Consider the following 13038-nt stretch of genomic DNA (forward strand, 5'->3'; position numbering starts at 1 on the left):
GCAACCTGTGTGTTGCTTCAAGAAAGTAACTATGCTATTTGATTTTCTTTAGTTTCTTCACATTATCACTAAATTATTTATGTTATTTATCATTTGATAGTTTATACCAGTTATCACTTAATCAATACCAGTTATCACTTTATTTATTTATAACTGTTCTGTGCTCTTAATCTTATGATTGTGGGGTTTCATGGAATTAAAATTACAACTAAAATTATTCAATAAACCCTGCTTATTTGTAGATGCCACAGATCCGCACATGATAATCTTTACATGAGGGACCCCCATTCTAAAATTTAAAAGGCATAGTTTCTTGGATAAAGACTCAAAATGATGAATATTACTTCATTATAGTATTGCTTGGTTTATTATTTATTTACTCATTGATTCACTTGTTTATTTTAATCTGGGTTTAAGTTTTATTTTATTATTTATTTATTTATGTTTACTGCTACGCAGTTTTCCCCTAAGCTTGTCCATGGACCTCGCTACTTTTTAAAGAAACCATTTAGGAAATTTGAATTAAATGCGATAAATGCACTACATACCACTACATTGTGTATGGCGACGTCAAATAAATGATCTTGTTTATTGTTTATTTTGTTCAAACTCGTGCTAAATTTGCAGGTCTTTGTTCCCAGTCAAGAGGAGGTTGTGAAAACAGGTAACCTGTAGTGTCACTTTAATACCAGAAGAGGCAGTATTTGCAACGAAAATAAAAGCCAACCTCCACCAACCGCGGACATCCGGTTACCGCCATTTTAGAGTGTTATCTGCTCTCGGCGTGTTTCTTTGGACTCTCCCGAATGGTTCGCTATTTTTCCTGAAAATTTCGCTAGTATCTCTTTTATTTTTCGCATAACGTACTGCAGTAGGGTTAGTGATTCGAGATGAGTTACGGCAGACCTCCGCCCGACGTCGAGGGCATGACATCTTTAAAAGTCGACAATCTGACGTACCGCACGTCCCCTGAAACGCTGCGGCGGGTTTTCGAAAAGTACGGCCGTGTCGGGGACGTCTACATCCCGAGAGACCGGTACACGAAAGAGAGCCGCGGGTTCGCCTTCGTCCGTTTTCATGATAAGCGGGACGCGGAGGATGCGATGGACGCCATGGACGGCGCGCTGCTGGACGGGCGCGAACTGCGCGTGCAGATGGCGCGATACGGGCGCCCGCCAGATTCGCATTACAGCCGCCGCGGGCCCCGCCGAGAAGGTACGGGGGACATGGACGGAGAAGCCGAAGGTAAGGCCCACATACGCAATCTTTTGTTTTAATATTTCAGCTTTAAGTTACTGTAAGTTACCGTTCATGTTCAAAGATCACATCTGCGGCCCTTGAATGAGGCCTTAGGCCTCAAGGTACTGAAACGCCATGTGTTAACGCTAATCCTTATTTTGCTCAAATGCGATTTGTTTTATCGCCGTAAGCGTCTGAATTCATTGAGTTTGTTTTAAACCGCTTCTGTTCTTAGAGCTTTAGTATCATTCCGTCGATTTTGTGGCGCAGTACCAAACAATTGCTCAACTTTTGTGATGTTTAATGGGTTCTTTTGAGTCGGTTCATTTGAATCGGTTGTAACCGTTTGAAAACCAAACCCATTCCCGAGCGGTGTTATTACAACACATTTGCTCTTTAATATAATACATTTTTAATTAGTTGAGACCACGTGATAACTTGCCTCTTAGTTTAAGCTCCTTGAATCTAATTAGGAAAAAAAAAAGGAAAATTAAAAAAAAACATTATTTTGAATTGAATCAAACTTCTCATCAATATACTACGAGTATTTGTGGTTTGGATGCGACAACGTGTGGTAATTATACTTGATTTACTGGTTTTTGTAAAGATGATAAGCCTTTGTAAGGCATGTACATGCCAATAGATCTTAGTTCTTGGGTATGTACACAATTAAATGCGTGCAAGCTACTAGCCTTTTAATTTAGAATGTTTTAATGGTGTTTTGTAATACTGTAACACCAGATGCTGTTTGTTTCATTGTGCAAACAATTCTCATGCTAATTTGTTCATTGGCTATGTTTTTAGCCGTAGTCCTCGGCGCAGGAGGCACAGCAGGTCTAGGTCCAAGAGCAGGAGCCGGTCCCGTTCCCGTAGCCGATCCCGCTACAGCCGATCCAGGTCCAGGTCCTACTCCCGTTCCCGATCTAGGTCCCGTTCCCGCTCCAAAACCCGCACACCACGCAGAAGCAAGTCCAAATCGGCTTCCAGGTCCCGTTCAAGGTCTAAGTCCAAGTCTCGCTCCAGGAGCCGTACTCCCAGATCCAACAAAGGATCCAAATCACGATCCAGATCGAGAAGCAGACCCAAATCTCCAGGGGATACTGGAGCCGCTGCTGAATCCTGAAATGTAGGTGAGCCTAAAGCTTTGTATTAAAGTATTATAGGAATATTCTTGCAACTGGAGGAATTTGTCATCCAGGAATTGTAAGGACAAGTGCATCTTAAGTTATTTATTTTTTAAGTTAAAACCCCTCAGTAGTCCTGAACTTTTGATTTTAAGCAGACCAGCTAATGACCCCAATATAACTCATGCTCGAAGTGGGGTAAAGTGAAGGCATGCATAGCTCACTGATCACTTAAAAATGGCTGCTTAAAATTGTTTCTCCCCTCTACTTTTCTTTTTCTCCAAGTCCTTCAAGACATCTGCATATGTAGTAGATCGGTAGATGCATCACTTTAAAGGAGGTTTCAGGTTTTACCCAAAATTAGTTTGATGGAGCTGTTATTCACAGCATTTGTCTGGTATCTCCGTTTCTGCATGACCTTTTAAGGGTTTATTTTTAATTCACATCCTAAATCTCACAATGGATATTTGATTTGGAGCTGTCGTGGGTATGATACCGTAAGTATATTGTTTTGAAACGTGTACCAGCCAAAATCCATTGATTTCATCTAAATGTGGAATTCTTTCCTCCAAGCTGCTGATTCCTGTTTGCAAAAGAGGAGTTTGGGGCAGTTTGAGAGCAGTTAGTGTGTGATCCGACCATTGGCTGCCTGCTGCTGATTGGCGGTTGCTATGGAGCAGGTCGGTCTCATTGAGTGTTGAGGTGGTGTTGAGGTACGTCTGCAGGACAATGGACTGAGACCTTTTCATCATCCTTGTCACAAACTCATGTCTATCGTGGCATAGGCAAAAGCGGGATGGATATGGGGTGTTCCCAGAGCTAGTTTAAGCTGTCAGGCTGCTGGGTGTCTGATTTTAATCAGGCCTGTAATTTAGTACTTAAGTAATTTTTTGTTATTTAGTTAGCTTGTTCTAACTGCCAATAAATGATACCTCAGCTTGCCGACACTTAAAGTGGCTATGAGAAATTTTCACCCTCAGGTTTGTTGGCTCTCTACCCATGAGGTTTCTTGCAGAACAAACATCAGGTACATGAGGTTTCTTGCAGAACAAAAATGAGGTCCATAGATTAATTTTAAATCTGGTTAGTTTCTCGTTATGTGTGGAAAGAGTGCCTGTTTGTTCTGTATAACTGAGGACCAGCTATCGAGCGTTGCGTAATATGCAATGCCTCGCTTTATGACGATTACTGTAGAACCTCCTCTGTTTTGCTCTTTGAAACTAACTTAATTCTTCTTTTCTTCTAGATGATGTCAGCTGGTTGAATCTTCGAAGATCGCATCGAACAGATGTCCGTCTGAGGATACCCAAATTATCCATATATCAGACCGAAAGGTTATTGTAATTTGGTCTAAATCTTTTAAATGATGATTTTTGTTTTTTCCCTCTTTTTGTGTTGCCCACAATTGTTTTTGTCATACATTTGAATTCCATGTGATTTATTAAATGATCTTTATGCCTAAATTGGCTACTAGGTGAAATCACTTCTCTTCATTTTTGGTAGTTTGCATTTTTTTTTTTTTTCCCAGACTAAAAGTAAGTTCATTTTAATCAGTTTTTTTTTTTTTTTTGTTCTTAATAAACATTTATTAATGGACAATTTTGGATGTTGTGAATATTTCTTTGACCTTTAAAGGACTGGGTAGAGACTGTAATTTGGCCACTAAAAATCGTACTATGTAAAACCGTGACATCATAAAGATTGCTAACCGAGCAGGTGGTGTTATGGTTTAAATGGAAAATTTCACAACAACATGATTCTAATATTCTCTCTTGTGTATTTTCTATGCACTAGGCGCAGTTGCGTAGCAGTTGAGTTTTGCTGGTTAGCTGTTAAGGTGGCGTGTTGCGGTGCAGAGTGCTTGGCTGTTTCCAGTATTCTCCTGATTGCTCCTGTGTAACGCCTTGATTTGATTTTCTTTCAATTTTGGCTACAGCATTTCTTTTTTGCAGAAAGATCCTGTGCAAGTGCTTTTGTGAAAACCTATAAGGCAGATATCTGAGCTTATTTCACATCTCCGGAAGTTCTATAATTTGTGACATGCTCACTTGGTCGTAATTTCCATGTGAATGATAATAAAGGTTTTTTTTTCTGAGCATGGCTGATTTGATGTATACCTAATTTTTACTAGTTTGTCAGTGTCTCATGTTTGGTGTAAAGAAGCAAATTAAACCTTCCTTAACTGGAAATAAATTGTGCGTTGATGTAAAGCATTGGTACATGTGATCTCATTCATAGATTCACACTCAATGGCTTTTGGTGAAATTTAAAATCTGAAGTTTTATTCTAAAGTAAATGTCAAGACAGCCAAACATTTTTACTTGGATACATGTACAAACAGACAGCTTAATGACGTTGAAAATGTTACAAAAGTCTTCAAACACAAGTCAAAGTAGTAATGAGCTAAATTAAAAATCTTTCCTAAATGCATAGGTCTTATAGGTTTAACTTTCTTTTCAAAATGTCACAACTTGGACTTTTCTGGTATTACATGCAGGACTTCTCCAATCATTTAGTCGGCTTAAACCCACCCCTTCAAGCTCAAGTTAATTTTCCTCCAGGTTTGAGTGCAATTTCACATTTTGAAATTCAATCCAGTCCCCATCATACTTTTATAATCAATTATATTTAAATGTCACAATATAAAGAATATCTGTCACTACGTCCATGGTGACTTTGACATCAATATGTACATTTTCTCAAATGGTTAATTCAAGAAACTTTTTAATTGGCCTTTATTTAATGTATAAAGGTCAGATTAGAAACTGACATTGAACCTACTGATGTTATGCCTTTGGCTACTAATTGCGCTTTTTCCACATAACTGTCACTGACCATTTATACATTTATTTTTACATTTATTGTAAATTGGCTTCTCAGGTAAAACCTCTTTCAGCTATTCAATCAAGGGTGTCAAACTCAGTTCCTGGAGGGCCGGATCCCTGCAGAGTTTAGATGCAACCCTAATTAAACACCTGATCCAGCTAATCAGATCCTTCAGGCTTATTTGAAAACTACATGGTTTGTGGGTTGGAACTAAACTGCAGAACTGCAGCCCTCCAAGGAACTGAGTTTGAGCTCAAACCTTGGAAGTAGCCATCCTAAGCTGCATGCATCTTTTCATTGATCCAGTCAATGAACTTGGGGACATGGGCATAGATTCCGGGCCTGTTCTTTTTTCCACAGCTGTCACCCCAACTCACCACACCATAGATGTAATGAGTCTCATCCTTCTGACAAACCAGGGGTCCACCAGAGTCACCCTATAAAAAGTGGGAGTGGGGGAATGAGTAGCTACATACTGTGCCACAAGTTTGCACAATCATTTTAAATAAGATGTTTGATGAATATTAATAGAAATTTTACTGAAAGACTAAAAACTAATTTGAGACTGAAATACACCTGACAAGTGTCAGTCTTTCCCTGCATATATCCAGCACATATCATGGAATCATCCAGTCTGTTCCCATAGACATTACGAGACATACAACGCTTTTGAGAGATTAAGAGAACTTTAGCATCCAGCAGCTGAGGAGAGACCGCATACTCTGGAAGAAAGAGTCATAGATGACATATTCTCCAAGGTACGATGAATTGCTATGGTGAATTTCTCCTGTGAAAATTTAATCAAGAAGCCACACCTTTCTCAGTGGCTCCATAGCCTGATATGGTGCACAGTGTTTCATCAGGGAATGAATCAGTGGGGAGACATGCTGCCCTAACGAACCTGGTCTCATTGGCACACCGTCCATTTATTGCCTTTAGTTTCAACAGGGCTGGCATAGATGAGAAACAAAAGCGCTGAGAGGTTGACATAACTGGTTTTCAAAAATGTGTCAATAATACTACTGTAGACTTCACAATGCACTTCACCTCAGGTTGTCATCTATTTCTTTTCTTTTTTTTTCCCCCAGATAAAACTGCATATATATTTTTTAAGTCATTTAATGACACAAATTTGAAGTCTGCATGAAATGAAAATGAACCACTGACCTATATCATTATACAGGGCTTCAGGTGTCTCTGTATAGTTCTCATGAACAATGATTTTCTCCACCTCAAGAAACTGTTTTGCTGGACCATCTTTCTCCAGGTTCACACCACCCAACTCCAACCTTACCTCCTCATTCTCATCACTGCCATGATCATGCAAACCATGCAAACATAGTTCATCAAACTGATATTTGTTGCATATGAATTTTCAACGGCAAAACTACTATAAAAAGCAATTCTCAAGAACAAAATCATCAGTAATATTCAAGGAATATAATTTAATATAATTAGTCACTTAAAAACACCATAAAATCAAAGTGAGAGTTTTGTGATTAAACATTACATAGACCTAATGCAACAACACCACCCTGAGAAGCGAACTTACATGCAGTGGGCGGCAGTAAGGACCCAGCAGGAGTCAATAAGGGTTCCTCCACAGCTGTGGCTGAAGGATGTATTAGAGCCCATGGGACGGACCTGAAATGAGACCTGCCAGGGATGGGCTTCAGGCAGAGACTTCCTCCCACCAAATATCCTTGGGGATATCATACTAGCCCGAGTCTTTCCACAGTCAGAAAACTGCAGTTTTGCATGGGTTGTTGGGGGTTTTACTGGTTCTGTGAGAATTTGGTAAATATGTATATGGTACAGTTAACACAGACTGCTGGAGTAGGCAAAAGAACTTATGTTTCTGTTTTTGCATTTATATTAGAGAGAGACAGTAGAAGGAAAATCTGTGCCTGGTTCAGAGCATGGCTTGACGTTACAGTAGTCCCACCGGAGATTGCCCTTGTCTTTCACAAAGCACCAGGGTTCCCGGTCTCCATCCGGATTTCTAGAGGTGACAGAGATAATTCTTAAGACTGCATGTTATACCACAATTCATTGCGAGATTTACTAAAACTGAATTCCTACCTGCAGTAATTGTGGGCTCCAATGCTCTCATTCCCTTCAAACTCTTTGAAAGGAATACGATGGTAGTTCCACGGTAAACATTCTATTTCTTCCACTGTCTCACTGACAAAACCTCCGTATGATTCCCCATTCCCCTCATAGCAATCATTTAGACCTGAATACAAAATGACATAACATCCATACAACATTGTTATTACATTTAGTATACATATTTATTTAAAGCAGAGGTGTCAAACTCAGTTCCTGGAGGGCCGCAGCCCTGCTGAGTTTAATTCCAACCCTGCTCCAACTCACATACCATGTAGCTTTCAAATAAGTCTTAATGACTCGATTAGCTGGATCGGGTGTTTAATTAGGGTTGCATCTAAACTCTGCAGGGCTGTGGCCCTCTAGGAACTGAGTTTGACACCCCTGATTTAAAGCGACACAACGTAATTGTTGGCCCTCTAGTGTTTGATTAACAGAAGTACAGAACTTGCAGAGGAACGCTGCTTTGCTCGACTTGCGCTTCGGCTACACTATTCTGCGCGGATGAATCACCGCCGCTGGTTATGGTGCGATTTTCACTAACAATATCAAAACTCTTAGACTACTTTGTGACTTGTTTAAATCAGTTTTTTAAAAATAAAGTAGCCTAACGCTGATATTGGACATAAAACTGATTTTCCTATCAAATAACAGTGGAAAGGGCTATTATAGGCAAATAGACCGAAGTAGTAGTTTAAAGGCTGGCACTGTTACCAACATTTAGCTTACATTGTTTTGTGAACCGAAATGTAAATCAAATGTGATGCTATGCAAACTAAGTTGATTCTGTTTTCTTCCTCTACTTCATACTGACGAATTCCCCTTTTGCTTGAAAACTATTTTCGGTTCGATGTTCCGTTGTTGAGGTAGGAGCCTGACCTTCTTTCCTTTATTTACATGGATATGATGCCAACACGAATGGCTGAGTGAAAGTGTGCAGTTTCCCGGGAAATCCGCCCCGACAACTTTAAAATATCTAAAAAAAATATATATATATATATATTATGAGCTTACCGTAATGATTTAGGGTGTAAGGCAAAATACATGGTTTGGAAGATAGTTTTGTGACTTTCTGGCTTATTTAAATTTAGTTAATTTGGAAAAAGTTACATAGTGTAGCTTTAAAATAGCCTACCATTTGGTTTGGCATAAAAAAAAAATGAAAAAACAAAATGATACATTCAATAAAATAAACAGCAACACAGTGTATTACCAACTTGGCAGAACCTCCCACTGTAATTTTCAGGACATTCGCATGTGAATCTGGCTCTGGTTCGGCCTTTAACACACTTTCCTCCATTCAGGCATGGACTCGGGTCGCAAGCAGAGGCTAATATTGCAAACACAAGTATAAAAGCAAGTAAAAAAACTGAATTACATTTCAAGAAGCAATTCACTACAATCTGACATCATAAAAACTTTTAATGAACTCAGTCATGAAAATCCCTAAACTCTTTACTACTGAAAGAAACATTTAGAACGTAGTTTGTTTTATTTCAGAAATTGGAGACAGACACTTACCTTTCTTGCACTTAGGGGCCCTATAGGGGGGGTGGCATTTGCATTCATAAAACGGGGCCTCTTCCGTTCTGACACAATCACCATGACCACACTTCACGTTCTTACACACGTTTCTCTCTGGAAGATCCCAACATGAAAACTCAAGAATGATACTCATTCTTATTGAAAATAATAATAATACAGCTTATTAAGATCTCACCATCCCGACACGTTTTGCCAATGTAAGGCTCTTTACAGATGCATTTGAAGCGCCCACTCTCAAGAACTTTGCATACTCCGTTGTTCTGGCATGGATTTGGATCACACACTTCTACAGAAGTATTAAACATGATCAGCATACATATGTTTATGAGCACCAAACTGAATGCCTATAATACATATGCACTGTCTACTTAAGGATGTTCTTGCCTGGTTCATCAAAGAAGGAAAAAATCCAGTCAATAGTTTCATTAATTTCAGCTGAAGATATTTCCTCTGTGGAGTCATTAACAGTATAGTCGTATATTTCTGTCAAGGGGGCAAGAGAGAAATAATAATGTGAGCATGCAAAAATTTGCAAACACAGAGTAAATGGAAACTAGATAATACAAGATTCTCACCATCAACTAAACTGAAAATGTCATCCAATAAACCCTGGAACAGTTGACACAGTTTCAGTCTGATTGTGTAATATCGGCCAATTAAACATACAAGTTGAACTATAAACGACAATTTTACATGGTTACATACCGGTGCTGCTTGGACTGGCACTGTGAGGCCAGAAAGGCCCATCAGAAGCAGAATCACTGGAAACATGATTTCAGGAATAAAAAAAATGCACAATCCAACACCACAAAAGTGGTGGCTATAGTGTTGGCAGTAGATATGTTGACCTGGACAGCCTCTGGACCCTTTTCTCTGCTTATCTAGCAATCATTACCTAACAGCATTGATTTTATGTGTTTTGGCCAGTAAGCCACACTACAGATATGCATTAAAACAGTTTTCTGGTTTCATTGTAATGTGGACCAATGTGTATATATCATCATTCTCTCAATAAACCCCATAAATTAACAGTTGTGATCATTTATCCGAATATTATTTAAAGTAGTATGACAAGTCCCTGATGTTCCCTCACATTTAATCTGCTGATTTTTGCGGGAAGTATGCTGTGGAACAAATTTGAAATAGAAAATGCTGTAAAAACGAAATTTACTGTTCATGACTTGTTTAGACAATAATCATTATTATCAGTGCAACAATTCAATAAATGATCAATAATAGCAATTATTTAACATTTCATTCTTACACATGGCTTTATGATGTGAATTCTGTAATCTTTGGTTCTAAAATATTTGGACGCTGTATTTGCACATAGATGCACAGTCTATTGATGAATTCTTTGCCTTTCTACAATTTAATACCAAGCAAAGTACCTATGAAAATGAGCACCTCCCAAATACCTTGTGAATTACAGATTGATTTCAATTCATCAGGTCAGTTACCCAGCAGAGTTTACTCTTGATAAGACTGACGTAAAATGTATTTTCTACTGTTTTAGACAACAACTGACTACAGTGAATTTTTTTTTTTTAATTTATTGTATTATCAAAATATATGGGGTCTATAATTAGCTTTTATTTTTGTGCGTAAACTAAAAAAAGTACATTGGATACTTTAACATTATTATATATATATTTATGTAATGTGTAATATTAAGGTTTCAGTTATGCATTTATTTTTCTTTCATATATTTATTTTCTTACAAACAGTTTCAATCCAATAATATTGAATGGAAATGTTGAAATATTATTACAATGATAAAAATATATTTTGTTCTTTTATAAGGGTGTAACTGATCTGTATTCTCAAAAGCATAATTCAAGAGCAAAACAGCAAAATTTGAAATAAGTGAACAAGTCGACATTGTGTTAAAATCAGTATTACCAAACAATTGCAAATTGGTGCAGCCATACCCTATAGAATTATTAGACGTAACACTCAAACAGATTTCTTTTTTTTTTTATTTAAAAGAGAAGAAATGGATCAGTTGACACTGGAGTGCAGAAGTTCATTCTCGGTATATACAGCATGAGAGATAAATATTCAGAGTTCATCTGTTGGTGCATCACATCAAATGATCTCACAGGTGTCTTGAACTCACTCACAACTGCTCAAAACATGTCAGTATTAACTTGTAAATGCATTCAAGTGCAAGTGGCAAACTTAATGCTATCAAAAAAACAAAAACAAAAAAAGAGGTAAAAAAACACTGTACCACTGTAAAAAAGTGTCTCTTGCATTTCATTCATATTTTCAGGAATATGGTATGGTCACCAGTGGTAATTATGTTATCATCTGAGAACCATAATGGGGAATAAATCCAAACACTTGGCAAAAATTTTTTGTTCGCATTCACTGAAACCCAGCGGAATCTTTTTTTTATTTTCTCTCTCTAGGTGCACTATGATTGTCAGATGAAGGGAGGAGGTAACATCTCAAAACACTCCACACACTCACTGGCACACAAACAAACACTCATTCACTTTCTTGCACTCTTATTTATGGGGAATCACTATCATGCCGTTCCTGGAATATCAATCCCATCAGCATGTATCGCACATGCCCAATACAAGTCCTCCACTCCACTCCTACACATCAAAAGAGATCTATGCTCTCTACGGAGCAATTAAGCACTAACACTATAAATGGAGTATCCAAGAACAGCAGAACATGTCAGATCATTGAATCCAACACCAAACCGCCTCTCAGTCCAAACTAGTTCATTTTTTTTTTCAAATCCCACCTGCACCATCCTCTATGACCACTAGGAGTCAGGAGTTACATTCATTGACTGTAGTCAATATGGAGGGTATTATTTTTTCAGCAGTAGCAATGACCAGTTCACCACATCAGTGCATCTCCTCTATAGTTAAGGCACAATAATGTCCTTTTGTAGTGTTCTCCCCATAATGAGTTTGCCTGTAGTGGTCTGGGGTAGTTGGGGATTGTTTAAATGTGCAGCTCATGTGTACTCAGATTTGCGGATGTAGCTGGATGGGACGTAACCCCTCCTTCCTCCTGCCTCCCCCAGCCACCACTCCTGGTTGCCATTCATGTCTTGGAACTCAAGGATTCGGACTTGCTGATTGGCTGAAATGCTGAGCTCATTTGCACACCGTGCACTGAAGGAGTAAAGAGCGTAATATATCTGAAAGAACATATAAAGTAGAAAAATTAATATGAATACTGACAACAAGTAAAACCTCTTCAGTTATTATATATTAATATTATTAATTTATATACAATATTGTTGATGAACATGGTGGTGTATCAATATCAGGGCAGCTTCCTGATATTTCAAAGTCAACCTAATAATATGTGACCCAGGTCCACAAAACCAGCCATAACAGTCATTTTTTAAATTGAACCTGAAAGCTGACTAAACAAGCTTTCCATTGATGTATGGATTGTTAGGATCGGACAATATTTGGCCGAGATACAACTATTTGAAAATCTGGAATCTGAGGGTGCAAAAAAATCGAAATATTGAGAAAATCACTTTTAAAGTTGTCCAAATGAAGTTCTTAGAAATGCATATTACTAATCAAATATTAAGTTTTGATATGTTTACGGTAGGAAATTTTCAAAATATATTCATGGAACATGATCTTTACATAATATCCTGATGATTTTTGGCATAAATGAAAAATCGATAATGTATTGTTGGCTATTGCTACAAATATATCTGTGTGACTTCTGACTGGTTTTATGGTCCAGGTTCACATATGAAGAACCACAGATGTCACAAAATGTGGTTTAATTATTTTGTTACACATAAATTATATTTATTACAAATCATATTTATTTAAAAAAAATGATATTAAATTATTTAAATAGTTTAAATATTTATATAGTTAAATTAATTTGTACACAATTTTTTTTAAAAGATCAAATGGTGTAATAACTTCTAACTAATAAGGAGAAGATTTTCAACATGACAATAAAAAACCGAACCTATTAATTTGAGTAAATCAAAGATGCTGAGTGATACAGTTTAATCGTTTTATTATACATTATATTTATTACCAATTATATTTCATTTTGTAATTGCATTTTAATTTTTTAAAATAACTAATTACCTAAATAATTTTTTTTATTTACACAATGTGTATACAAATTTGTTAATTAACATCACATTCTCATTTGTTTACTAAAGAATTTGTCACATTTTAGAAGT

The 13038-nt window shown here is 37.4% G+C and overlaps 3 protein-coding genes across 5 annotated transcripts in view; 1 reads left to right on the top strand and 2 right to left on the bottom strand.

Moving 5' to 3' along the window:
• The first annotated feature begins 736 nt into the window (after positions 1-736).
• Positions 737-4458, top strand: srsf2a (serine and arginine rich splicing factor 2a). Its single transcript, XM_058794097.1, is given in 3 exon segments — positions 737-1200; positions 1203-1245; positions 2044-4458. Coding segments are annotated over 3 exon segments (672 nt in total). The 5' UTR covers positions 737-890; the 3' UTR covers positions 2363-4458.
• On the bottom strand, positions 3918-9677 carry habp2 (hyaluronan binding protein 2). The gene is made up of 13 exons (XM_058794096.1): positions 9549-9677; positions 9419-9452; positions 9228-9326; positions 9019-9129; positions 8820-8936; positions 8512-8628; positions 7272-7425; positions 7097-7191; positions 6742-6973; positions 6357-6499; positions 6005-6139; positions 5766-5911; positions 3918-5626 (listed from the first exon to the last, which is right to left on the bottom strand). The coding sequence occupies exons 1-13, from the start codon at positions 9612-9614 to the stop codon at positions 5465-5467; spliced, it is 1611 nt and encodes a 536-aa protein (XP_058650079.1). The 5' UTR covers positions 9615-9677; the 3' UTR covers positions 3918-5464.
• A 1127-nt stretch (positions 9678-10804) lies between these two features.
• Positions 10805-13038, bottom strand: part of dnmbp (dynamin binding protein) — a 48387-nt gene continuing 46153 nt past the window's right edge. For all 3 annotated transcript variants that reach the window (XM_058792786.1, XM_058792785.1, XM_058792787.1), the window contains one exon: positions 10805-12009. In XM_058792786.1, the coding sequence (XP_058648769.1) occupies positions 11824-12009 (186 nt within the window). In that variant the 3' untranslated portion in view covers positions 10805-11823. The remainder of the gene's footprint in view (positions 12010-13038) is intronic.

This window comes from Onychostoma macrolepis, chromosome 12 (assembly GCF_012432095.1).
Source record: "Onychostoma macrolepis isolate SWU-2019 chromosome 12, ASM1243209v1, whole genome shotgun sequence".
NCBI lineage: Eukaryota > Metazoa > Chordata > Actinopteri > Cypriniformes > Cyprinidae > Onychostoma > Onychostoma macrolepis.

Coding starts and splice junctions, on each gene's coding strand:
- habp2 (XM_058794096.1), bottom strand. CDS start 9,614: ATGTTTCCAGTGATTCTGCTTCTGATGGGCCTTTCTGGCCTCACAGTG. Junction 6,140..6,356: donor AGCCCTGTATAATGATATAG/GTCAGTGGTTCA, acceptor CATCTATGCCAG/CCCTGTTGAAACTAAAGGCA. Junction 5,627..5,765: donor GAAAGACTGACACTTGTCAG/GTGTATTTCAGT, acceptor CACTTTTTATAG/GGTGACTCTGGTGGACCCCT.